The 27,708-nt window shown below is 42.6% G+C and overlaps 1 protein-coding gene across 7 annotated transcripts in view; it reads left to right on the forward strand.

The window, feature by feature from the left end:
- Positions 1–4,041: 4,041 nt before the first annotated feature.
- Positions 4,042–27,708, forward strand: part of LOC101531814 (RNA-binding protein 12) — a 38,967-nt gene continuing 15,300 nt past the window's right edge. The window contains exons 1-4 of one of the 7 annotated variants that reach the window (XM_058679771.1): positions 4,045–4,223; positions 11,443–11,527; positions 16,112–18,932; positions 19,942–19,950. In XM_058679771.1, the coding sequence (XP_058535754.1) occupies positions 16,134–18,932; positions 19,942–19,950 (2,808 nt within the window). In that variant the 5' untranslated portion in view covers positions 4,045–4,223; positions 11,443–11,527; positions 16,112–16,133. Of the gene's footprint in view, positions 4,224–11,442; positions 11,528–16,111; positions 19,450–19,941; positions 19,951–27,708 lie in introns of those variants that run through there. The other 6 variants (XM_058679766.1, XM_058679767.1, XM_058679769.1 and 3 more) reach the window with 6 other exon arrangements.

The raw sequence follows: 27,708 nt of genomic DNA on the forward strand, positions 1-27,708 counted from the left end.
TCAGCGCAGCTCTGGCCGTTGTGGCCACTTGGGGTGTGAATCAACGGATGGAAGGTCTTCCTCTCTGTCTTTTCTGCTCTCTATATATCTCACTTTCTAATAAAAAGAAAATAAATGAATCTTAATAAATAAATCCATGTGTGTGCGCATACACCCACACACTTATATATATTATATATATTATTTGAATATATATATGTTAATATATATATGTATTATAGTGAAACAAATGCACAGAGAGCTAGACATGGAGATTTGCTGTTCACCAGCCCACTCTCAAATACCTGCAATAGCCAGAGCTGGGCTGCACCAGGCTGTTACTAGGAGCCCAGAGCTCAATCTGGCTTCCATTTGAGTGGCAAGGTCCCAAGTAGTAGAGCCATGCATTCAGATAGTGGATGCAGATGTCCCAGCCAGTGACCCAACAACTGTGTGAAGCACTTGCTCTCTGGAGGTCATTATGAAGCAGAAATATGACAAGCCCTTTACGGGTAAGAAATAACAGTAAAGGCAAATTGTGTTGAAAAAAAAACATGATGTGTTGGAGAAACTAAGAGAAGGCTAGAGCAGCTGCGAGTTTATATAAAATCGTCATGTCATTATCAAAACTTAGGAGGTTAACATTGGTACTTTTGAATAACTTTTAGGTTTCATCCATTTTCCAATAGGAATTAGTCCTTTTTGTATTCTAGGACATGGCTTGACACCACATTGCATTTAATAGACTTTGTTTTGAATATAATATTATACCTTCAAACTATGTATAAAATACAGGTTTTATTTACAAATGTGATCTGGTTTTTTTGCTTGTTTTTTCAGTTTGCTCACTTTGCCATGTCAAATCTGCCATACAAGTCTTCCTAAAAACATGCTGAGGGTCAGTCATTTGTTTCCTCACTTTTATTTTCCTCTTTCAAAAAATTATAGAGAGGGCCTGTTGCGGTGGCCTAGCGGCTAAAGTCCTTGCCTTGCATGCGCCGGGAACCCATGTGGCTGTCGGTTCTAATCCCCACAGCCCTGTTTCCCATCCAGCTCCCTGCTTGTGGCCTGGGAAAGCAGTTCAGGACAGCCCAAAGCTTTGGAATCCTGCACCCACGTGGGAGACCAGGAAGAAGCTCTAGGCTCCTGGCTTCGTATTGGGGCAGCTCCAGCCATTGTGGCCACTTGGGGAGTGAATCATCGGATGGAAGATTGTCCTCTCTGTCTCTCCTCCTCTGTGTATATCTGGCTGTAATAAAATGAATAAATCTTTAAAAAAAAAAAAAGATTTATTTGTTTTTATTTCAAAGTCAGCTATATAAAAACTATGAGAGACAGAGAGGACGATTTACCATCCGATGATTCACTCCCCAAGTGAGCCGCAACGGGCTGATGTGTGCCGATCCGAAGCCGGGAACCAGGAACCTCTTCCAGGTCTCCCATGCGGGTGTAGGGTCCCAAGGCTTTGGGCTGTCGTCGACTGCTTTCCCAGGCCACAAGCAGGGAGCTGGATGGGAATTGGAGCAGCTGGGATTAGAACCGGCGCCCATATGGGATCCCGAGGCTTTCAAGGCGAGGACTTTGGCCGCTAGGCCACGCCACTCAGCCCAACAAATAAATCTTCTCAAAAAAGTGACACAGAGCGAGAATCTTCCATCAGCTGGTTCACTCCCCAAATGGCCTTAAAAACAATGTCTGGGACACCCCAAAGTCACCATCACAGAGTCTTGATGCAGGGGTCCTAGCCCTTAAACTGTCTTATGCTGCTTTTACAGGAGCATTAATAGGGAGCTAGATTGGAAATGAAGCAGTCAGGTCAAACCAGCACCCTTATGGAATGTTACTTGCATAAGTTTAAGTTGCTATGCCACATCGCTGGCCCCTCATTATTTATTTGAAGGGCTAGGTCAATTATGGGGATATTCATTAAGATATAAACTAAATTAAGAGTAATAGAGTCTGAGGCTGGGGTTAGGATTAAAGAAATACAGAAATAACAGTTTCTTAATACATCTTTTTTAAGATTTACTTATTTATTGGAAATTCAGATTTACAGAGAGCAGAGACAATGATCTTCCATCAACTGTTTCAGTTCCCAAGTTGGCTGCAACAGCTGAAACTGTGCTGGGCTGATCTGTACCGGTGCAGGGTCCCAATGCTTTGGGGCATCCTACATTGCTTTCCCAGGCCACAAGTTTGGAGCTGGATGAAAAGTGGAACAGCCAGTACAGGAACTGGCACCCATTTCAGAGCCCGGTACAGACAAGGCAAGAATTTAACCACTCACCTACCAGCCAGGCCCAGAAATATGTCTTTTTAAAAATATCAAGATCATGGGCCCCTTGCTGTCGCTGTCCCGCAGCGATGGACTTGGTGCATGGAGCCGATAATAACACACGTGGACCCTGACTGATGGTCAAAAGCCATAGTTTATTAGTGGCATCAAACTTTATACACTGAGAGCCATACAGGATAAGGTAGGAAGTATTGAGCTCATCAACAAAACCATCAATGCTTTTGTTTGGAACTCTTTTGTATATTCCACAGGTGTTCTCATATACATACTCTCCACTCAACTGTTCTTATGCAAATGATATCCAATAAAGTATACAAAAGGTAGCCATTTGGTTATTCTCCTTCAAATATCCAACCAACTGTAATCCTGTGCTCACTGACCTTCTACGGTCACAATGTCCTCCTACACCTTGCAATGGTTAAATCCTCACCTTGCATGTGCCAGGATCCCTGCACAAGGACCCTTCCCAGGTATGGGAGACCTTGAAGAAGCTCCTGGCTTCTCCCTTTGGATAGGCTCGGCTCTGGCTGTTTCAGCCATTGGGGAGTGAATCAGTGGCTGGAAAATCTCTGTATTGTTTTTTCTTTTAATAATTGCACTATTTTTTAAGATTTATTTCATTTTTATAATGTAAAGGCAGATATACAGAGCTTCTTCCTGTGGATCTCCCAGGTGGGTTCAGGGTTCCAATGCTTTGGGTCACCTCTTACTGCCCTCAGAGGCTGCAAGCAGGAAGCTGGATGGGAAGTGGACCAGCAGACAGAAACTGTTGCCCCATATGTGATCTGGGTGGACGCAAGTTGAGGATTTAGCTACTAGGCTATAGCAACGGGCCCACTCTTTCTCTAAATTGTTATGCTTTTCCAATAAAAAATAAATCTTGAAAGAATGAGCAAAAAAAAAAAAATTGTAATGGGTCTGGTGACAGTAGAGAGGTCTTCTATGTGCTGGTTCCCTCAAGAAAAACTCCCAGTCAGAATGGAGGAGCCAGATCCATTGTGGGTTGTAGGGGCCCAACTACTGGCACCACCTACTGTTGCTTTTCTCAGGCGCATGAGCAGCTTGCTGGTGCCAAACAGCAGGAGAGAACATACTGGTGTCAACTGGATTGAAATTTGTTAATGCAAAAAGCATTTTCATTTGTTATTACCAAGACGAACATCCACCAGTTTCTGGATCTTACATTAAATACAATATTCGGGGTGTGCGCAAGGGCTCAAGTGGCTATTCCTCCACCTCCAGACACAGCATCCCATACAGGAACCGGTTCTAACCCAGGCTGCTCCACTTCCCTCTCTGCCTGTTTGTGGCCTGGGAAGGCAGTGGGGAATGGCCCAAAGCTTTGGGACCCTGCAGCATGTGGAGACCGGGAAGAAGCTTCTGGCTCTTGGCTTCAGATTGGCTCAGCTGCAGTAGTTAACAGCCGGAGTGAACCAGTGGAAGGGAGGCTCTTCTGTTTCTCCTTTTCTCTGTAAATCTGTCTTTCCAATGAAAATACATAAATCTTAAATTAAAAAATATATATTCAACACAGTTTCAGTTAGGCATCGCGTCCCTCCTCTCGCGCAGGCGCCATCGAGTGAAGCAAGAGCCTGTAATCCCAGTCAGAGGCCGAGGGGACAGTCTTCCCCACCGCGCAGCCTCAACACCTCGCGTCGCCAGCGCCATCTCTAATCCCTCTCACGCCAAACCCCGGCGACTTCCGGGAGGTCTCGCGGCAGCCGCAGCGCGCTTGCGCCGCCCCGTGACGTCCGCCACTCCGTCCCGCCCCCGGCCGGAACGCGGAGTCGCGGTTCAGCCTGGCGGCCATTTTCTGAAGCGGCGAAGGAGGTGGTGGCTGCTTTGGGCTCCCGGAAGCCGTCCGGACTGGGGTTATCGTCCGCGGGGCGGAGGCTCTCGCGCGGGGGGTAACTCGGGTCTGGGTTCTGGTGCCCAACAGCTCTCCCTGGTAAGACTCCCGCAGCCCCGGAACGGGCGGGGCTGTGCGGGGCTCGAGCCGCCCCTAGGTGGCCCGGGGCGGGGCCTTCGGAGGAGGCCTCCCGTGCCCGCCGCTGCGAGTTCCCCACACAAAGGGACGAGGCCAGGTTGCGGAGGCCCCGGGATGGGTGGACGCCGCTGACCCTTTGGGGTGTGAGGGAAATGCAGAGAGATCCCCGGAGGATGAGCCTGCCTCCCGGAGTGGGAACGAGGCCATAGCGTGGACGCCCCCCTCTCGTCACCAGAGGGAGGCGGCCCGAGCTGGGTGGCTCCGGCGGCTTGCGAACTAACGGGGACTGCAGTGAAAATACAAACACGTATCCCGAATGCGGAAGATGTTCTGTGGCCGCAAGTGTGGTAGAAGTCAGTGCCAGCCTGCTGCTTCTCCCCTGCCCCCCGAAGTGGAGGTAGAACGTGGTCGTGCCGTCCCTGCTTCCGCCTTCCTGGAAAAGCAGGCTCCAGTGTGGACCTCCTGTGGGGCGAAAGCTGCTGTCGGGACCTCCCTGAGAATCCGCAACGGAAGTCTCGGAGGAGGGTTGCCCTGTCCTGTCCCACGGTGGCCTAAAGGTGTAGGGAGCGGCGAGCGGACTTCGTCCAAAGCCCAGCTCAGGGAAGTAGGTTGCGACCACGCTTCCTGAGACTCAGAAATGGTAGTGAGGGTCTCCTCCATGGGTCCCCCCGCCCTCGGTCAGGAGCCGCATTCCCTCCCTGAAATGCTGAGGGTAGGAGGAGAGTTTGAAGGGTCGTCTTCCCCGCAGCGTGGCGGAGGTAGTTTGCATCCTCGTGAGGTGGTGGGCGGAGCCTTGTGGCCTTGTGCTGGCTGGCCTGAGTGGGCATGCTTTGCAGGGCACTAGGGCAGCGCGCTTAGCTGCTAGGCGGTGATGGCCTGGACGTTTTGAGTGATTCCCGGTGAGTCCTGCTCAGGCCTCTTATCCGCTCTGAGCCTTCCTTCAGCTGTGTGCTGCAGGTGGAGAATTGCACACTCTTCAGTGGACCGCGTCATGGCCGTTTTCTCTGCCTCTTGAATCCTCAGAGTTGGCCCAGTGTGATTGGTGGAGGTTGGCAGGAATCGTTTTGTGTTATTAGGGTTAGGTTAATGGTCAGTCTCCAGAACTTGAAAAACGGAATGGCAATGAAAGGTTTGTTGAAGGCGTGGGACTGGAGTTGTTTTTGCTCTTCCCTGAATGGTTTGAAGTAGTGTGATTTGCCTTCGGATCTGGTTAACTGGTGTGTATTAATACGTTTCAGAGCTTTTGAAGTTAAAAGAAACAAAACCTTGCAAGTTTGGACACGTAGTGGGAAATCTTGCTTTTTGAAGTAATGGACTACAAGACTGGTTGTGCTTGTTTTTGAAATCTGGTAGGTTTTTTTTTTTTTTTTTTAAGATTTATTTTTATTGGAAAGTCAGAGAAGAAGATCATCTGTCCATTGATCCAAGTGGTTGCAATGGTCATAGCTGAGCTGATCCTAAGCCACGAGCTACGGTGGGTGCAGGCTGCCAAGGCCTTGGTCTGTCCTGGACTGCTTTCCTAGGCCACAAGCAGGGAGCTGGATGGGAAGCAGTCATTGGGGTTAGAACTGGAAACCTTGTGGGATCCTGGCATGTGCAAGGCGAGGACTTTAGGTGTTAGGCTACGGCACAGGGCCCGAAATATGATTGTTTTCATGGAAAGTAATTGTGTTCAGATGTTTTTCCAAGAATACTAAAAATTTTGAATAGAACTTTTGTGGGCTTCTTAAGTGAATTCTTTCGTCATTTTTGAAGAAAATTAAATGTTTGTGTTTCTGTGAAATTATAAGGATTACTGTGTTATTGGGCAGTTTTTTTCTCATGAAATAGGAAATGCATCGGTATCTCTTTAGTATTGTAGGATGTTCGACACAAAAACATGGCAGCAACCTCGTTTCTTGTCTTACATGAAAGAAAAAGTTTTATGTGACCAACTGTAATTTTAAAGCAAGATTTTTTTTTTTTAAAGATTTACTTATTTTATTACAAAGTCAGATATACAGAGAGGAGGAGAGACAGAGAGGAAGATCTTCCGTCCCATGATTCACTCCCCTAGTGAGCCCTAACGGTCGGTGCGCGCCGATCCAAAGTCGGGAACCTGGAACCTCCTCCGGGTCTCCCACACGGGTGCAGGGTCCCAAGGCTTTGGGCCGTCCTCGACTGCTTTCCCAGGCCACAAGCAGGGAGCTGGATGGGAAGTGGAGCTGCTGGGATTAGAACCGGCGCCTATATGGGATCCCGGGGCTTTCAAGGCGAGGACTTTCAAGGCGAGGACTTTCAAGCCGCTAGGCCACGCCGCCGGGCCCATAAAGCAAGATTTGTTTGAAGAGAGTAGGGAACATGCCTCCTGCCCTAGTGGAAGAAGGGGGGATCCCTGGGAGGAAACATCCATGCTCTAGAGAACTTAGTACCTTTTAAACCTCAGCTCAAAAGGAATTTCTCCAAGAACAAAGGAAAGATTCCAGTAGCACCTAGCTCTGAAACAAAAGCTTCAGAAGGGTGGGATGGGTTAATTTCCTCATTCCCCTTCTAATTGATCATTCAACCACTGCCTCCTGGACAGTGGCCTGGAGATGAGATTAAGTGGGTCACCTCCAGATGATGAATTGTTAATTCTACCCCAATTGTGTGTCCTTGGGAGAAATGTGCTCTGGGGAAATTAAGACATGGGGGAGAAAATACAATTTTATATTTAAAAAAATAACTTGGGGACCAGAAAAAAACTAGCTGTCTACTATCCCGTCTGACTCCTCACGTATTATGCTCTGTTAAATGTTGATTTCTTTGTTTATGGATTGTAATGCATGATTTGTTTTTCTCATGCTCCTTTGTGCTAGGTGAAATATGTTAAGCTTCAGAACTGTTTGGGTTGTTACTTGCAACATGTTATTATGTGCTAATACCAGTACATGGTAGGCTTCTTTCCCTTTTTTGATGATTTACATTTCTGGTTGACTGCATATTGAGCATTTGGTGTATTTTGGTGGAGTTTTAGATATGAAGGTTGCTTTTGTGGGTACTGAAATCCGGTGTGTTGATGTTGGTACTGTTTATTCCATTTTGCAGAGAGCTACTCCCTTGTTCAGTTTGAATGAATGAATGCTTTCTTCTGTAAACATTACAGGAAAAACTAAGTATCAAAAATTGGTTGCACAAAAGGTGCCCTAAAATGGATAGTTACCCAGTTTTAAATTTTTTTGCTTGACCTACAAGTAATTACTAAATGTTCGTGGAATAAATGAACTACTAAACAAAATTAATTTCACATAAATTACTGTATGCCGAGAGGGAGGGACAAAGATCTTCCTTTTCCTGGTTCACTTCCCAGATGGCTGCAATGGCTGGAGCTAAGCTAATGCAAATCCAGGAGCCAGAACTTCTTCCAGGTCTCCCACGATGGTGCAGGGTCCCAAGGCTTTGGGCTGTCTTCCGCTGCTTTCCCAGGCCACAGGCAGGGAGCTGGATGGGAAGTGGAGCAGCCAGTGCTTGAAAACTGGGGATTAGCCAGTTGTCACCAGGCTAACTCCTTAGTTGATTAAGCTTAAACTCTGCTTTAACTATAGTAAGGGTGACTGTATTTGGTTAAATTGGAAACTAATATTTTTTGTTTGGAAGTTTAGGTAAATTATGAACATTGTTGTTGACATCTGAGAGGATCAAAACATGTCTTTTTGGTAGAAGAAATGTTATTTAGAATTATCTTTTGATTTCCTGCCTTTGGGTACTGAAAGGAAGTTGGTGGTGAAATTTAATGATGAATTATAAAAAGGATATATCTCCATCCATCACTGTTGGAAGAATTTTTCGTGCCGGAATCTGATATTATTCCATTTGGGGGTGAGAGACAAAATACTGTGAATAAACTGTGGTGGCTTTGTAAGACCTGCCACAATGTGAGTGTACTGCCTATAGCATTGTGCCCGTTGGTTTGAGTCTCTGTTATTCAGTTGTGAGGTAAAGATTTGAGGGGTTGCTGGTTTTTTGTTTCTTTTGCATCTGAAGAACCTAGCTCTTAGTACACTGGCTCATGTGAAGAATGATAACAGTTAAAATTCACCCTTGGGTGTTTAATACCAGTTGAAGAGTATAAATGATCAGGTTTTAGTTTGTACCATGATTTCTTGCTAGAAAAATTTGTCAGACATTCTGGAATTTCAAGTGATTGGAATAGCAAGTAAGTGTTCCTAATATTCTCAGTTTTTGTAGCATATATTTATAATTTGTGCATCTCTAGTATTTGTGAAGTTACCCTGAAAAGTAAGGTTTGTGGTAAAATAAGCTTCTTGTCTTAGATCTTCTGAAATATATCAGTGGAGCTTAATGGTGGATCAGGCAGATTTTCTTCTTCACTCTTTAAATTCTATGTATAGATAAAATATTTCCTGGTGTTTGAGTCTTTAGTATTTTTCTTCTAAAGGTTAAGGTGGATGGGTGGGATTTTCATTTTGTACTCATCTGTGGAGTTGGTATCTGTCAGCATACAGGAAGAGACTCCTGGAAAACAGTGGTGACTTAAATTATGTGGTCTTCACAAAGTGAGTGCTGTAAACAAAGGTGCCTGACATTTCCAGTTCTCATTTCCCTGACTGGTTAGAAGAACTGCACCTGATGTTCTTCAAGCATACTGAAGTTCTGACTTCAGCCTTTGCTTGCTGCATGTTTCCGTAGTATGCCATAGCTTCCTCTTCGCCGAAGAGGAGCAGAACCACAAGTATTATCTGGAATTATCTGTGCCTTAAATTAAGCACCTGAAACTTTAACTAGTCATTTCTTCATAGCTTCAGGCAGCCCAGTAAATATTTTGAGGCGAGATCTAATAAGTTCTCTGTGGGTTTAACTGGCTAGCTTTGGATTTGTCCTTTCTTAGGTAAGACTTGCTGTTTTTTGGGCTGAGAGGAAAGAGGTTGATGAATCTGTGTCCGCTGTATTTGGGGAATTGGCCTGACTCCATATTTTATTTTTATTGGAAAGTCAGATATACAAAGAGGAGGAGAGATAAGAGAGGAAGATCTTCCGTCCCATGATTCACTCCCCAAGCGGCCCCAACAGCAGCCGGAGCTGCGCCAAACCGAAGCCAGGAGCCAGGAGCCAGGAGCCAGGCTCTTCTAGGTCTCCCACACGGGTGCAGGGTCCCAAGGCTTTGGGCCGTCTTCGACTGCTTTCCAGGCCACAGGCAGGGAGCTGGATGGGAAATGAAGCGGGGCCGCTGGCTTAGAACCTGTTCCCATATGGGATTCCTGCACATGCAAGGTGAGGACCTTAGCTGCTAGGCTACTGTACCAGGACCATACCTGAACTTTAGAATTGGTGCCTTCAGGAGAGGTCAAATGTTCATCAAAAATGTGTAATTAGAAAATCACTCTGGTTAAGAGCTATTAAGAGTGAAGCCTTTAAAGAGCGAATAGTTCAATCCGTAATATCCTCCTTGTGGAAGCATGTATTTTGTTGTTGTTATTGTTCCACATTTCACTTTGCGACCGTTCAAAACAAAATTAAGGTTTATTTTTATTTATTTGAAAGGCAGAGTTAGAGAGAGACAACCTAAATGGTTGCAATTGGCAGTGCTGGGGTAGGAGGAAGGCCGTTGCCAAGAGCTTGAAACCAGTCTTGCTCTGCTTTCCTAGGCACATTAGCAGGGAGCTCATTTGGAAGTGGAGCAACTGGAACTCAAATCAGGCGATTATTTTGAAAGGCAGAATAAAAGAGGGAGAGTTAACCTTTGATTTGCTGATTCTCTCTACAAATGCTTGTGGTGACTAGGGATAGACCAGGCTAAAGCCAGGAGTGAGGAACTCCATCCAGGTCTCCCACATGAGTAGTAGGAACCCAAGTACTTAGACCATGTTCAGCTGCTTTTCCAGGTGCATTAGATTGAAACTATAGCAGAAGAAATAGGTAGTAGAACAAGAACCAGATACTCTTTTCTGAAATGCCACAACAAACCCCCGCCCCTAAATAATGGCTTTTAAGTTAAAAAAGCATTTTTGGTTTTTGTTATTTAAGATTTTTATTTGGAAGGCAAAGGGACAGGAAAAGAGATGTTCCACCTGCTTGTTGGTTCTCTGTGCAGATGGCAGCAACAGTCTGAGTTGGGCCTAGTGGAAGCCAAGAGCTGGGAATTCTGTCTTGTGGCAGGGACCCCAATCAGTCATCTCTGCTTTTCCTGATGCTGTAGTAGTAATTCTGAACATGTGTTTATAACATCTGCAAAGGTTTCTGTGTTAAGCAGTCACTTTGTTCTCCCGTAGTTTGAGTACTTGATTGGAAGATGTTTATTTGATCTTTGGGAAATTTTTGTAGTCACGTTTTACTTTTTGGTGGTGAATATTAGTCTTGGTAGGAGTATTTTGACCTTGAAAGATTAACATGAGCTTTGTTTGGCTAAGTCTTCTGTTGGTTATCTTAATGCCCAAAAGTAGCAGTTTTCTTTTTCTGAATTTAAAAAATGACCTTTTGAATATAGTTGAATCATTGGTTGTGTATACTGCTTATGAGTTGTTCAAAATTTTTGTTTGGGAAGTACTTTCAACTTACCAGACTTGGAGGGGTTTTCTTTTTTTTTTTTTTTTTTAACTGCAAGTTTTTTTAGAACTGCTGTGGTGTTAATTTTCCTCAAGTTAATTGAAATTAGTTCTCGTAGCAAAAACTTTTCACTTTTTAAGTTTTGTTATTGATTCAGTTTTGTTGTAAAAGAAAACAAATAGAAAGAATTGCAGTCATTTCCCCAGGTATGTTTGAATTGATGACTTAATTTGTCCAGGAATTATTGTTGGTGAATTTGTGCTTTTTCAGGAAAAGTTTGGTGGGAACTTGGGGAAAATGGCAGTTGGATTTTGTTTTGGTTTTCTGGACTGGTTTAATCAACAAACGATAAAAACTGTGAAGAAGTTGACCTTATTTGAGTGGTTTAGTTTTCACTTGGTTCTTTCTTGGACTAATTATCACACTTTCTTGATGTATGTAAATTTATAGATACTTTGAGAGAATCATTTGAAAGTAATACCAAGTTAAAATACACGTATGGGATTTTGATACATGTTTTTTCTCTTTTTAAAATGCATTCTAATGAAGTACGTTGGTGTTTCAGATTCGCCTTCATAATGTACAGTTCAGTGTGGCCTGTGCGTGTTGTTTTGTGTTTCCTGAATTGATTTTTGCCTCCATTTATTCTCTATTGCAGTCTAAAAGTTGGTTTTAATTGGTTGCCCACAGGATTGACTTGGCCTCTACTTCTTGTTAAGAAAATACATCTCTTATATTATCAGGTAAGAGACTTTGCATAGAGGGTTTGATTTTACACACAAATAAAATTAGATAACTTATTAAGAAACATGAAAATATGTGTAGTAATTAAACTGTGTGTGCTCACAAGTATGTTTGTGTGTGTGTTTAGCTTATGTGACAGTTGGGATGGGGAGATTGGGTTGCCTTGGACAGTTATAGCTTTATTTTGAGGGTCAGCTTTACATATACTTCTGCTGCATTCTTTGGCAGTAATTAGCTGGGTGGTTTTCCTTAGTAGCGCCTGAGACTACTTAGAAATACGAATTCTTCTTATTGGTATGGTTAATCATATTCCTTAGAGATATAGATATTAGGTTGTATCTTCAAATTTTAGACTTCAGATGGAGCCTTGGAGCAGTTGAACCTGATACTATACGTAAGGTAGGAGGCTCAGGATAGTTTGGAATGGCTTATCTGGCAAGCAGATGCCTGGTAAGCAGAGTGAAGATGTTACTTTCTATATTTCAGAACTTAAAACGTATTCTCGTCTTCAGATGGCTTTATGAGTAAATATTGTGCTCTATTTTAGTTTAATTCTCACCTCTTTTAGTAATGTGAGGCAGATTTTCAGTAATGTGTTTTCCTGTGTATGTTGTACAGACTCATTGAATTCCTTTCTTAAAAGAAAATGGTGAAAGACTTACAGTGTGTGTAACTTTAGGTCTGTTTTTAATGTTTGTGTTTCTGTTTCATTATCCCAATGCAGACTGATATTTCTTTCTCAAAGTTGTTTTGGGTACCTGGAGTACCCATCATGCTTTCCCCATATGAAGTGGCTAAGCATTTTTTGAAGTTGAATCAGAATGTTTTTGCAATTTCGCATATAACCCCATATTTTAGAATTAGTGAGGAAGGTAGATTTGATTTAATGATTTGAAACTTGAGGAATTTCTTTATAGGCTGCTAACAAAGTCTGTTAGTGTGATGTTCTTTAGTGTTCATTTTTCTTGTGGATTTTTGAAGTTACAAAGCTTCCCTCAATCTCCCTCAAGTTATTATTGTTTTGTGGTGGTCTCACAAAGAGCACTGTGTTTGCCAGTCAATTTGAAGATGGGTTTTGTTTTTGTATATAAGTATATGAAGAAACTGTCAAACCCAAACTTTCTTTTGTATACCACAATTCTAATGCTGAAATATAATTATACATTTTAAGAGATTTGTGTATTGATTTATTTGAAAGACATATAGCACCAAAGAGCACAAATGAGAGAGATCTCATTCTTCCATCTGATGGTTCACTTCCAAATGGCCACACAACAGCCAGGTCTGGTCAGGCTGAAGCCAGAACCCTGGCACTCCATACTGGTCTCCCACTTGGGTGGCAGGGGCCCCAAGCACTTGGTGCATCTTACTTTGCCTTCCAAATCTTATTAGCAGGAAGCTGAATCTGAAAAAGGGCAACACAGTTTTGTGATGTGGGGTGGTGACTTAACTCACTGAGCCACAAGGCCCGCTCCAGTTAACAAATTTTGTTGCATTGGTTTTAGTATTTCTAGAATACTTGACACTGTAGAACTGCTGGCATGGAGTTACAGAATCATAGAGCTTACTTATACTAAGACTCCAAAACTCAAAAGTCACAGAAAGAAGTCACATAATCCGATTATTTATTTATAGTGACGTATTTTTATTGGAAAGGGAGATTTACAGAGAGGAGTGTCCAAGAGAAATATCTTCCATCCGCTCGTTCATTCCTCAAATGGTTGCAACGGCCACTGCTGAGCCAATCTTAAAGCAGGAGCCAGGAGCTTCTTCTGCATCTTTCTTGTGGGTGCAGGGTCCCAAGGCTTTGGGCCATCATCCTCCATTGCTTTCCCAGGCCACAAGCAGGGAGCTGGAATGGAAGTGGAGCAGCTGGGACATGAATTTGGGACCCATATAGGATCCTGGCATATGCAGCGCAAAGACTTTAGCCACTAGGCTACCACGCCAAGCTCCCAGTTTATTTATTTTTTAAAAAAATATTTACTTGAAAGTCAAAGTGACAAAAAAGAAATATCTATGTTCCAAGTACCAGTTCACTCCCCAAAAGGCCACAACAGTTAGGCCTGGGACAGGCTGAAACCAGCAGCCAGGAGCTCCATCTGGATGTACCATGTAGTTGACATGCTCAATACCTAGCACTTAGGCGTTTTTCTGCTGCCTTTCCATATTTATTAGGAAAGGGATGGATCAGAATCAGAGCAGGGGAACTCAAACCAGTGCTCTACATTGCTAGCAGCGACAAGCAGCAGCTGTGTGGAAACCAGGCCAAAAGCTGTTTCTTTTGGGCTTCCCACATGATGGCAGCTGACTGAGGAGTTGAGCCATCCTCAGCTGCATTCCCAGGTGGAAAGCAGAGAGCTGGATTTGAAGTGGGGCATCCAGGACATGAACTGTTGCCCATGTGGGATTCTAATAGCAGAAGGAAGAGAGCTTGCTGCACTGTTTCACTGGTCATATATGTGTGTGTGTGTGTGTGTTTTAGGTTGCAAACAGATGTTTTATTTGTGAAATGACCAGGTGAACGTCGAAGCCGGGAAGGTATCTCTCAGAGCCAGTGGCCCGGCACGATAGCATAGTGGTTAAAATCCTCACCTTGCACGTGCTGGGATCCCATATGGGCACCGGTTCTAATCCCAGAAGCTCCAGTTCCAATCCAGCTCTCTGCTTGTGGCCTGGAAAAGCAGTCGAAGACGGTCCAAGGACCATGCACCCGTGTGGGAGACCTGGAGGAGGTTCCTGGCTCCTGGCTTCAGATTGGCACAGCATTGGCCATTGCGGTCACTTGGGGAGTGAATCATTGGTGGGAAAGATCTTCCTCTCTGTCTCTCCTCCTCTCTGTGTATCTGACTTTGCCAATGAAAATAAATAAATCTTTAAAAAGAACCAGGAGGTGGGGTCCCTTTCGAAAGGAGAGTGTCAGAGACAGCCTGGTCCCATGTATATGTGTATTTTTTGTTAGATTTTATTTTATTTTTATTGTAAATTCAGATAGAGAAGGAAATCCATTGATTTCACTCCCCAAGTGACCGCAACAGTCAGGGATGCACTGATCTGAACCATGGAGTCCAGAGCCTCTTCCAGGTCTCTTATGTGGGTACAGGATCCCAAGGCTTTGAGCCATCCTCTACTGCTTTCCCAGTCCACAGGCAGGGAGCTGAATGGAAAGTAGAGCCGCAGGGATTAAAACCGGTGCCCATGTGTGACCCTGGTGTATGCAAGGTTAGGACTTTAGCTGCTAGGCTACTGCGCTGGGCCCTGGTCCTGTATTTTTAAAGTTGGTTTTTTTTAAGATTGCTTGATTTTTCAGTCCTAGGAACTTTAGTGCCACTTGGATTTGCTGCTCTCTCTCTTTTTTTTTTTTTTTTGGCAACTCAGATATACAGAGAGGAAGATTGTCCATCCGATGGTTCACTCCCCAAGTGGCCGCGGGCTTAGCCAATCAGGAGCCAGGAGCTTCTTCCAGGTCCCTCACGCGGGTGCAGGGTCCCAGTGCTCTGGGCCATCCTCGACTGCTTTCCCAGGCCACAAGCAGGGAGCTGGATGGGAAGCAGGGCTGCCAGGACTAGATCCTGTGCCCATGTGGGATCCTGGCACATTCAAGGCGAGGGCTTCCGCCACTATGCTACTGCACCGTGCCCTGGATTTGCATTTTAAAAGGCTTTAGAACTGAAATTTTACTTAAATGAGTGGTAAATATTTTCTTTGTGAGAGTGTCAGTAAGCAGCCAGAGGTCTCACAGGAGCTGAATTGGATCCTCAGCTGTAACAGTCACCAAGTTAAGATGCACAGCCTAGTTCTTCTAAGACAGAAAACTCACTTTTCTTGTCAGGCCTTCACTGGGGAACAAAGAACTTTTTGCTTTTGTTTTCATTTACTTTAAATGCTATATATGGTAATGACTTACTGGATTTATTGTAATTCATATGGCCTACTTGGCATTGCTACTAATTTCTGCTTTTTGGTTGATAAATATAAGTAATTCTGATTTTGGCTATCCTAGTTCTTTTGGTATCTTCATTTATAAGAAATCTTGTGTGATTTAAATGATAAGGCAGAGTGAAAGGTCTTAGTATGAAATGTGGAATAGATTTTCATTAGAGACTTGAAGCTATTTTAATGTTAATTATTATGCGTAACCCATTCATATTCTAGTTTTTTGTTTGTTGGATTTTGAGACTGAGCCCCAGAAACAATTCTGATTTATTCCATGAGGTTATCAGATAATATAAATAAGATGCTAAGCTTTGATGTGCATTTCGCATGTTTTCCCTCTTACAGATTGTAAAACTTTGTTTCCTGATTTGAATTACATATTTGTCTTAACTTTGTAAATGATCAGTGGTCTGAATGATGTATAAAGTGGTTTCACTGCCCTACAATAATTTTTTCTGGAACTTTTAAGTCTTGGAATTGAGTTTCTAATTGTTTCTTAAATTAGAGTGTTTAATTTTAAAAAGACAGCCTGTAATAACTTGAGGGAACATTGGAGAGCTTGCTATGGTAGTTGGTCATTCTTGTAGCTAAAAACCTGGTGTGATAAAAAGGAGTCTGACTTGGCCGTTGCCTTTTCTCATCTGCAGGTGTGTGTGGTTTCAGCGCAGCATGGCTGTGGTCATCCGTTTGCAAGGTCTCCCAATTGTGGCGGGGACCATGGACATTCGCCACTTCTTCTCTGGATTGACCATCCCTGATGGGGGCGTGCATATTGTAGGGGGTGAACTGGGTGAGGCTTTCATCGTTTTTGCCACTGATGAAGATGCAAGGCTTGGTATGATGTGCACAGGTGGTGCAATTAAAGGGTCAAAAGTAACACTATTGCTGAGTAGTAAAACAGAAATGCAGAATATGATTGAACTGAGTCGTAGGCGGTTTGAAACTGCCAACTTAGATATACCACCAGCAAATACTAGTAGATCAGGACCTGCACCAAGCTCAGGAATGAGTGGCAGGGTAAACTTGCCTACAACAGTACCCAACTTTAATAATCCCTCACCCAGTGTAGTTACTGCTACCACTTCTGTTCATGAAAGCAGCAAAAACATACAGACATTTTCCACAGCCAGTGTAGGAACTGCTCCTCCAAGTATCGGGACTTCCTTTGGGAGCCCAACATTTAGCTCAACTGTTCCCAGCACAGCCTCTCCAATGAACACTGTCCCACCACCACCAATTCCTCCAATCCCAGCGATGCCATCTTTGCCACCGATGCCGTCCATTCCTCCGATACCAGTTCCTCCTCCAGTACCTACCTTGCCTCCGGTGCCTCCTGTGCCCCCGATTCCCCCGGTCCCTTCTGTACCACCCATGGCCCCACTGCCACCTATGTCGGGCATGCCACCCTTGAACCCACCACCTGTAGCACCTCTGCCTGCTGGAATGAATGGCTCCGGAGCACCTTTGAATTTGAATAATAACCTGAACCCTATGTTTCTGGGTCCATTGAATCCTGTTAATCCTATCCAGCTGAACTCTCAAAGCAATATGAAGCCACTTCCCATCAATCCTGATGATCTGTATGTCAGTGTGCATGGAATGCCCTTTTCTGCGATGGAAAATGATGTTAGAGAATTTTTCCATGGGCTCCGTGTTGATGCAGTTCATTTGTTGAAAGATCATGTAGGCCGAAATAATGGGAACGGATTGGTTAAATTTCTCTCCCCTCAAGATACATTTGAAGCTTTGAAACGAAACAGGATGCTGATGATTCAACGCTATGTGGAAGTTAGCCCTGCCACAGAGAGACAGTGGGTAGCTGCTGGAGGCCATATCACTTTTAAGCAAAGTATGGGACCTACTGGACAAACTCATCCCCCTCCTCCGACACTTCCCAGGTCAAAATCGCCCAGTGGGCAGAAAAGGTCAAGGTCAAGATCACCGCATGAGGCTGGTTTTTGCGTTTACTTGAAAGGGCTGCCATTTGAAGCAGAAAACAAACATGTCATTGATTTTTTTAAGAAGTTGGATATTGTAGAAGATAGTATTTATATAGCTTATGGACCCAATGGGAAAGCAACTGGCGAAGGCTTTGTAGAGTTCAGGAATGAGGCTGACTATAAGGCTGCTTTATGTCGTCATAAACAGTACATGGGCAGTCGTTTTATTCAAGTTCATCCAATTACTAAGAAAGGTATGCTAGAAAAGATAGATATGATTCGAAAAAGACTGCAGAACTTCAGTTATGACCAGAGGGAAATGATGTTAAATCCGGAGGGAGATGTCAACTCTGCCAAAGTTTGTGCTCACATAACAAATATTCCATTCAGCATTACCAAGATGGATGTTCTTCAGTTTCTAGAAGGAATTCCAGTGGATGAGAATGCTGTACATGTTCTGGTTGATAACAATGGGCAAGGTCTAGGACAGGCATTGGTTCAATTTAAAAATGAAGATGATGCACGTAAGTCCGAACACTTACACCGTAAAAAACTAAATGGGAGAGAAGCTTTTGTTCATGTAGTTTCCCTAGAAGACATGAGAGAAATTGAGAAAAACCCCCCTGCCCAAGGGAAAAAGGGGTTAAAGCTGCCTGTGCCAGGTAATCCGGCGGTACCAGGGTTGCCCAGTGCAGGATTGCCCAGTGTGGCATTGCCCAGTGCAGGTATACCCAGTACCGGAATGCCTGGTGCAGGAATACCAGGCGCAGGAATGCCTGGCCCGGGAATCCCCAATGCGGGACTACCTGGTGCAGGAGTACCGAGTGGAGGATTGCCCAGTGCAGGATTGCCTAGTACTGGAGGTGAAGAGCATCCCTTCTTAACTGTAGGATCAAAGGAGGCCAGCAATGGGCCTCCATTTAACTTTCCTGGTAATTTTGGTGGATCAAATGCCTTTGGGCCACCACTCCCTCCTCCAGGATTAGGAGGGGCATTTGGTGATGGTAGACCTGGTATGCCTTCAGTTGGAAGTGGTGGCTTGCCTGGTCTAGGACTGGACGTTCCAGGTTTTGGAGGCGGACCAAATAATTTAAGTGGGCCAGCAGGATTTGGTGGAGGCCCTCAGAATTTTGGAAATGGTCCTGGTAGTTTAGGTGGCCCCCCTGCCTTTGCAAGTGGTCCTCCAGGTCTTGGAACTGCCCCTGGGCATTTGAGTGGACCACCAGCCTTTGGGCCTGGGCCAGGGCCTGGGCCTGGGCCAATCCATATTGGTGGTCCCCCTGGGTTTGGATCTAGTTCTGGAAAACCAGGGCCTACAGTAATTAAGGTGCAGAACATGCCCTTCACTGTGTCTATTGATGAGATTCTAGATTTCTTTTATGGCTATCAGGTGATTCCAGGTTCAGTATGTTTGAAATACAATGAAAAAGGTATGCCCACAGGTGAGGCCATGGTGGCTTTTGAATCTCGGGATGAAGCCACGGCTGCTGTTATTGACTTAAATGACAGACCTATAGGCTCGAGAAAAGTAAAACTTATATTAGGATAGCCATTCACGTCGACTCTTTCTAGGGTATATCTTCATATTGCTGTGATTAATGCATTCAGATTGTTTTCCTAGTATTTCCAGGTTAGAATCTGTGGACTGTTTTGAGTTGCATAGATTGGTTCCCATAACATAGAGCATTGTTAATTGTTTACAGAAGACTCATAATGGGATAAACCTTGTTGTATTTTACAGTAAAGCTGTCTGAAAAGAACAAAAATGATTGACATAACATCAGAGAAACCTTTTGTAAATCTCAACTGATTGCATAAAGCTTATCAAGGAGTCTAGATTGGTTTTGTTTCATACCACATGGGATGAAAAATAGAAATGTCAGTAGAACTCATTGAGTGTGCTCTTGCCAGCTGTGGAAAAAATACTAAGTTGGCTACTCCTGGAATTTGGTTTAAAGCTGGACGGATTTGCTTTGTTGTAGGGTCAAAGCTTTGTCTAAAGTCCTCATTTTCTTTTAAAACTGAATAAAATCTCTGTATACAGATTCATTGTATGTACTTTTATTGCTTCTTGAAGGTTCTTGCTGTATAGACAGTCCTGCTTTAGAAATTGCTGCTTTGTTTCCTGATATGTAAATGAGCAGAACTGCTTTGTTGGGGGTTTTCCCCCTAAAATACAAAACTCCACACATGGTTTGTGCTATAACCTTGAACGTTGATTTCTAATGTCACACTTAAAACTGTGTGGAATAAGACTTTTGCCATAAAAATAAACTGAAGTCCCTTACCTACCAGAGCCTTTTTGGTTTGATCGCCAAGTTTAGTGTAGACAGTTTAAAAATTGCTCATGTTATTTTGATGACAACATAAACCAGAAGCCACTTGTAATAATTCGAAGATGCTTACTTTGAAGTCCTATTCAAGGTGGACTTATTTTTCCGTCAGTTTTGGTATGTCCCAATTTATGTGGCCTTTAAGTAAATGAGGGTTTTACTCATAAGAAAATGTTATTGTATCTAGGCCATATAAAACGCAAGTTGAAATTGGTAGCCTTGTTAGCTATAGCAGTATAGGACAAAAGGTCCTAAACTGGTCTGTAGATCATCTGTGTAGTCCTGTCACCTGTAGATGGTTTGGTGGTATAGCTTGATGAGTAGGTCGTGTACAGAAATTCATACAAATGCAGAGGAGAGAGAGAAGTGAGGCTCCTTGCTCTGTCAAATGTCTTTTTTTTTTTTCCCTTTGGCAATCAGGACACTAAGGCAGGAGGACCACATGGGTTCTGGTTGGTAAATGTACTTGTCATGAAAGGATTTGCGTACAGTGTTCTGTTCACTGCCACAAAAAGGCTCTGCTTAGAATTGCTTTCCTTAGTTAAAATGCACTAAGGATGGGTCACCTGGTACAGTAATCGTACAGAATGGAAGATTGGTAGATAGCAAGAAAAGCAAATTTTGTCTTCTATATGATCCTCTTGCCTTGATTTGAAACATCCTCAACATTTCCTGTAGATCAGTGTATTTTCAAAGGTGTTTGTTGTTTAAAAGAAGTATTTGCTATTTAAAAATACATTCTTAGTGCCTTTTGGTGTTGCAAGTAGTGGGACACAAAGCATCTCGTGTACTTCAGAGTTATGAGTGGCAATAATTTAATTTGTGTAATAAGATTTAAGATTTGACATTCTCAGAGGACTGACAGAACCGGATTTCTTTAAGGGGCAGGATTGATTTAGACTTTGAAAGGAACAGGTGGCTGGGTTGTGGGTCTTTCGATAATTCAGATACAGATTTGCTTTGACAGAGCTCTAGATACTGCCTCCTCAACTTAAAAAGCAATATGTATATGCTGTTTGATTTACATTTTCTGTTAAGTCGTTTCTGATTCCAGAGACAGAATGCAAAACACAGCCACATTGCTTGGGAGTCTTATTTCAACTGCAGATTTTATTATCCCCATTGGAAATCTGACTATTTCCATTTTGGAAAAATGAGTTGTCTGAAGAACAAAGTCTTTTATCATTTTTGCAGTTTATGTTTATGCATTCGTATTAAATAATTCATATTCTATTGCAACTGCTTTGTTATTTCTACATCTTAGAAAAATACTGAAAAGGAAAACTTGGTTTAATTGTTCATCAAATTAAATAAATTGAGAAAATAGTGGTTTGTATAGAAATTGGAGAGAACTATGTTTCATTTCATTGAATCACAGCAGTGCGTCTTGTTGTGAACTGTAATTAAATGCTTTGCGTTCTGGAACTTCGTTTTTGTGTATCTGAGACTTATTAACATAGTACTAACTGCTAAGCATACTGTTTATCTTGTTCTGGGTATTGGAGTCTTCAGTTTTTAAAAAATTCTTGAAAATGTGTTATGTGAAACTGGTCATACCTCATTTTCCTGAAAATTTTCTTCTTAAGATCTAGGTTTGGCGTGGAAATGAATTTATATTATTTTCTCATTTGCTTTGTATGGTCCAAAGGGTTTGTAAAGCTTTGCTGAAAGTCGTGTTCATTTGTAAACACTATCATGATACTCAAGTATATGTGTAAATATTTGTGATCACTAACATTATTGGAAGAGATTCTTTAATTTTTTTCTCTTCCTTCTGAAGTTTTTATATCTTTATTTTAGTTTAAAAGATTAGACAAATTTGCAAATGTATTATAAATAAGCAAGTTTGTAAAGATTTCTGAATTTCTGTGAAACATTTAGTTTAAAAGCATAATTTGGAGGTGTGTTCTATGTTACATGTTAGTTTGGATATGCAGTTACTAGTGGCTTTATTTTTAATCCAACACAGTGTTGAGATGTAGTTCTTGGCTTTGTTCTCCAGGTGGTCAAAGCATCAACGATGAAAAGTCCAGTAGGAAACTTGATTCAGAATTTCAGATAGCAATTTGAGTATTCAGTGTAGTTAAGGGTCAGTAGGTAAAGTTTAGGAGACTGTGTATGGAAGTAAGCAAGTATGTATAAAAGTAAGGGTATACAAAAGCCTTAAACTCAGAGCTCAGAACATAACTGCATTGTTATTGTGTACAGGTGTGGGTCAAGTGTGTAAAAATAACATCTTATCAATTTTAAGAACACTTGAAAAATAAAATGCTGAACTACTGATTAAATCTTCTGGAAAGAATTTCTGGCAGTAATCACTCAAAATTTCAAAGTTGCCACATTTAAATTGTTTCACTGGCAATTCCACTGTGTCCAAGCTTCAGAAACCAAACACAGTAAAATGGCTCCCTGTCAGTATAGCCACGATACTGCCGAGGCATCATTCAGCAAAGATTTTTGTTTGAAGATGAAGTATTGCATACTACTGTTCAATAAACTTGTCACGAAATAAAACAGGCTGATGCTTTCAATGCTTTAACTATACAGAAGTACACCAGGTTTTAAACTGGACAAACATGCCTTGAAAGGGTGGATTTGGTGATCTTGGAGGTAATAGTTGTTCCTTATCTACTTAAGCTGAAATGTGGAAAGAAGAGGATACTTGACTGGTAGGGAGAAAACTGTTCTTGGTCAAATCCATGCTACCCACCTTTTGTGTATTTTATCATATATGCCTTTTGCTACTAAATTACTTAAAAACACAGACTCAGAAAGAACCAGAGATTGATCTCATGTTTTTTTACAGACATCTTAAAGGAGTTTGTGAATTCTGGTTTCAAAATACTGTGACTACAGTAGGAAATTTTCAGAATAGGTTCTTAATTGCACATACCTCAAGCTTTGGTTTTTGCTTTTGCGTTATTATGGTATGTTGGCTATTTGAGGTGGAGACGAAAGAGAAATGGGAAGTACTGCTGCTTTCTAATGCGCTGACTTTCTGCCTCCCACAGTTGTTAAGCTTCTGAAAAAGAAAGTGAAAAGTTAGTTTAAGCTTTACAGAGGTGTTTTTTTTTTGTTTTTTTTTTTTTTTTTTATATATATATATCTAGATTGGGCTTCATTGAAACCCATAGGGTGTTCTTTATAACCAAAGTGATTGAAAAATATATAACTTTTTATGTTGAAAGGGTTTAAACGGGCATTGAATGTGAATCTTCTGTTCTAAGATGGCATATGCTAGACATAATTCCTGGTCGTAGGCGATCAAGGTGTAACTAAGCATTTGAAAATCATTGCGTGAAGTCGGCTGCCTGCAGATATCCAGGATGTCACTTCCCATCTGAAAAGGTTGAGTTCTGTGTGGTTGTCTGCCTCTTGTCCTGGAAGTGTTGTTGCTGCAAAGTAGTATTTGCTTTCCGGTATTTTCTGGAAAGAAGTGGTTTGTTAGATATATACTCATAACTGTTTTTCTAGAATGTTAAAGTGTTTTTGTTTTGGTTTTTCTTGAGGAAGGATGGGAGTTTTAGCCTATGGCTTTGCCCACTACCCCCCTCTTTTTTAAGTTGCTTGATTTATCTGTTAAATCATGCAGCTAATTGATCAAATTGACTTATCATGGAATGTTTTGGGAAGTATACTCTGATGGTAGCAGGATTCTTTGATGCTGTAGTGATTTTTCTAGGTAGATTAATCTATTGGTACCTGCTTAGGTAAAAGTTATTTATTGCGGGATTCACGAGTTTATTCTTGGTACTTTGAGATATTTATGTCAGTTTCAAATGCACTGTAGAATGTAGCTCCTTTTCCCCGTCAGCATAATAAGCAACCCAAGGTGGTGGTTTCTGCATCACTGTACTACCAAAGTGTCAAGAGAAATAAAAAACTGCCTGATAGAAACTTTCCAGCTCCATATCCAGAACAGCAGTACTTGGGAGCAGGAAATCTTGTTAATTATGTCCTTTGAATTTTGTTGAGACCCCGGAACCTTTTATGAACATGTTGAAGATTAAGCCTGGAGATTGAGCACACACTTGTAGAGAAGTAGTAACTGGCACAGCAGAACATTGCTTTTGGCAAACAGCTGGAGATGTCTGCACTCTGACCTTAGTTGTTCTCTTTACAGATTTTATTTGAAAGAGAGTTGGAGATATTTTTCCATCCATTAGTTCGTTGTTAAAATGGTTGGAAAGTCCAGGGCTGTACCATCAGACGCCATGACTTCAGTTCTTTTCAGGTCTCCCATGTGGGTACAGGGGCCCAGGTCCTTGGACCATCTTTCGCAGGTGCATTATCTGAGAAGTGGATTGAAAATGGAGCTATGGAAATGAAATTTGCACCAATATTGGAGGCCAGCTCTACATAGAGTAGCTTGATCTGACTTAAGTAACACTGGATCCCAAAGTCACCTTTAAATCAAACTGATGGTTTGCCATTTCATTTTGAGAAAAGGAGATAAAAATTGAGCAATAACCAGTAAGATAATACTGAGCAGTGAAAAGTGTTGAATCAGCTTAACTCTTTCCTAAAACAAGCTGTGTTATAAACCGGCAATATATCTTAGTGTTTGAGTCTCTGCATGCTGCCAGTTCCTCCTCTTACACTTGTTGGTAACCAAGAGTATGAGTTTCTCTCATCCTGAAGCCCCCACACTGTTCTAACTCCATTCTCCTAATGAACAGTGATAGTACACACGTGACTTTTTCTTTTTTCTTTTTTTTTTTTGTAAGATTTATTTATTTTTATGGCAAAGCCAAATATACAGAGAGGAGGAAAGACGGAGAGGAAGCTCTTTTGTCCGATGATTCACTCCCCAAGTGACTGCAAAAGTCTGTGCTGTGCCGATACAAAGCCAGGAGCCAGGAACTTCCTCTAGGTCTCCCACACAGGAGCATGGTCCCAAGGCTTTGGGCCATCCTTGACTACTTTCCCAGGCCACAAGCAGGGAGCTGGATGGGAAGTGGAGCTTCTGGTATTAGAACCGGTGCCATATGGGGTCCCGGTGTGTTCAAGGGGAGGACTTTAATTGCTAGTCCGCTGCACTGGGACCACAAATGACTTTTTGTTAAGATTTATTTATTTTTATTGGAAAGGCGGATATACAGAGAGGAGGAGAGACAGCAGAAGATTTTCCGTCTGATGATTGACTCCCCAAGCGGCCTCAGTGGCTGGCTGGAGTTGAGCCTATGCAAAGCCAGGAGCAATGAGCTTCTTCCTGGTCTCCCACATGGGTGGCAGGATCCTAAACCTTTGGCTACAAGCAGGGAGCTTGATGGGAAGCAGAGCTGCTGAGGTTAGAACTGGCGCCCATATGGGATCCCGGCACATTCAAGGCGAGGACTTTGGCTGCTACGTTATCGCACTGGGCCCACCCATGACTTTTTATAGTGGCCCAAAAAGTGGTGACAATCACATTTTAGTACAAGTCACCAGTGTCTTAAAACTGTATTGACTGGTCCTTCTGCGCTATGGCCTGTGGTGTTTAGAAGGTGTCTCCTATATATCTGGCTAATGTCGTGTAAGGATTTTAATGCAACTGTTGTTTCCTGAAGTAGATGCTGCTTGTAATTTGGAGTTTGAAACATCTGTTGTCTTCAGGATTTTCCTATGAAATGAATGCATAGCACAACTATATCATTCTAACAGCTTTTTAGTGTTGTGCACTAACATTTAACATTGGTGGAGGCAGAAACAAGATGAAATGTTGGTTGTACAGTGCTTGATTGTACTGGGTACGCTTGGGTGCCAAAGGAGCCAGAGGAAGGCTTTCCTGAAGTTTTGCCAAGTGATGAACTCTGTTTGGAAGAGCGAAACAGTCTATGGATGTAGTATGGATACCCTGTTGAAATATTTTCTGTAGCTGTCTAACATGCGAGATCTCCCAAGTATCCCAGTGGTAGTTATTCCAGTGAAGGGTGGGGAAATTCTCATGATGGTAAACAGATATGTGGTTATTTTCCCATGATCCCTAGTCCATTGCATTGGTAATTCACTTGGCTCCCTTTATACCATAGGTCACACTGCACACTGAAGTTTCATTGGCAATGCCGACAGTTATGAGTTGCTCAGGAAAAAAGTCTAGTTCTGTTGTCACTCATACCCTGCAGTTGATGGAGAAACAAAAGAAACCTGCGTTCCTGCCAGGCAGGATGGGGCCAGAATTGACTACACAGTCAATTGGTGTTGGAAGGTGGTGTTTCTGCTGTCTTTGCACTATTCATATTTCCTATGTGACATTTACTCCTTTAGTAGGATAACAAAACTGAACACCAGCAGTTCTTGCGCTAACGTGACACTAAACACAAATAAGAACTTCTGAATGTGGAGTTATTTTCCATGTGTGAGATCATGGTGGAAGACCACATGAGCTTTGCTGTTCTGAGTGGCCAGATAAATTTCACATTGGAATGCGATACAGCATGTTAGTTGTTGCTCAGATGTGTGACTATAGAAATCACATTCTGAGGGAATTAGGTCATGGTTCTATCAGTTACTGTGATCCAGGGCAAATGCCCTCCGTTGGCCTAGTATTTATTCTGCTAAATGTGATTAAGTGTTCTTAAATCTAGTGATTCTGTGTCCCTGGATATTTGCAGCAAGCTGTAACTTAAACTAAAAAGAGAGGACATGATTGGAACTCAAACCTGTGTTCTGCCTATTGCTTGGCTTTTTCTTGTATGGTGTCTACACAAACCTGAGAAACTTATGGGGAATAGTGTTCATTTCCCCCTCACGGATTTTTTTCCTGGTCCTCTGCATTGAGATCTATGGCATTCCTTTTGCATGTTCCATGGCACAGCAAGAAGTTAGTGATATGTAAAGGAGCAAAAGTAGTACTGAATGGAGGAAAAGTTAACCCATTCAAGGCACTTCGTATGTTCCTGGCAGGACACACTTGATGAGGTTGGCATCACCTAATCTTTCCACAATAAGTTTGTAAAGTTCGCATTATTTTCTTACCCCCTTAATAAATGAAGTCAGGCAAAGTGGAGTAAATTGCCTGCAGTCTCAGTGGGGTTTCCAATCTTGGGTCTTTTCATGACTGCAGTTAAAGCCTATGTTTCAGATGTTCCTTGCCTCTCCCTGGTGTTTGAGAAACAGATCATTGGCAGCAGTATCCTAAGCCTGCTGGGGAAGACATTCTGGTTCTACCTCAATGCCTATTCAGTCCCCTGCCTCCAGGTATAGAGGGGCAAAGCATCGCCCACTGGACAAGATTTCTTAGTCAGGTGGAAACAACATGAGTATGTTCAGAGCCTGGTTAAAGGAAAAACTCTCCCATCCTATGGTCTTCTTGCATGAGGCCATGTTTCACTTTGCTTCCGTCATACTGATTCTAATCTCATATTGAGTTCTTGAAGAGTTAAGTTTCTTTGATTTTAAGTGATGGGGTTGGGTCAGTGGCTTCATGCTGTGTTTTGGCCTTTATGTAGTGTAGCAGGTTGAGAACTCAGTTCCTGTTAACTTTACCAGACTTTCTCATGTTTTGCTTCCAGCATGCTTTTGAACATTTTGAGCTTTGTATTGTTCCAGAATACCTTGGTGGCCATGCTGTTTATGGATCTAAACCAAAATTAATGTTTAAAGTTACTAGCTTATTAACGTAAGTTTAGTAGCCCTTAATCATGGATCTGAATGCATTCATGGTTTTATAGTATGGACTTGAGATTTTGGTGCAGTTTGAGACAGACTTACAGGGGATATCTTTTGCTGCTCACGTAGATGGGACAATACCAGCGTTAACGTATCCAGTTTAAGAAAACTTGATTACCTTCTCCATGTTGGTCGAGGAGACTGGGAAGGAAAGGAAGAATAAATGGTGGTGGGTGCAGTTGGTCTTCCATCTACTGAGAGTATTCAATGGGTGATGCTCCCTTCAGTGAGCCTGTGGAGGGTTTCCTCTTTGACTTTCAAACTGATCCAGCATCTGTGAGCTCTTCCCACACATGAAGGTAGGCAACAGGAAGGAATGTG

This window comes from Ochotona princeps, chromosome 22 (genome assembly GCF_030435755.1).
Source record: "Ochotona princeps isolate mOchPri1 chromosome 22, mOchPri1.hap1, whole genome shotgun sequence".
NCBI classification, from domain to species: Eukaryota; Metazoa; Chordata; class Mammalia; order Lagomorpha; family Ochotonidae; genus Ochotona; species Ochotona princeps.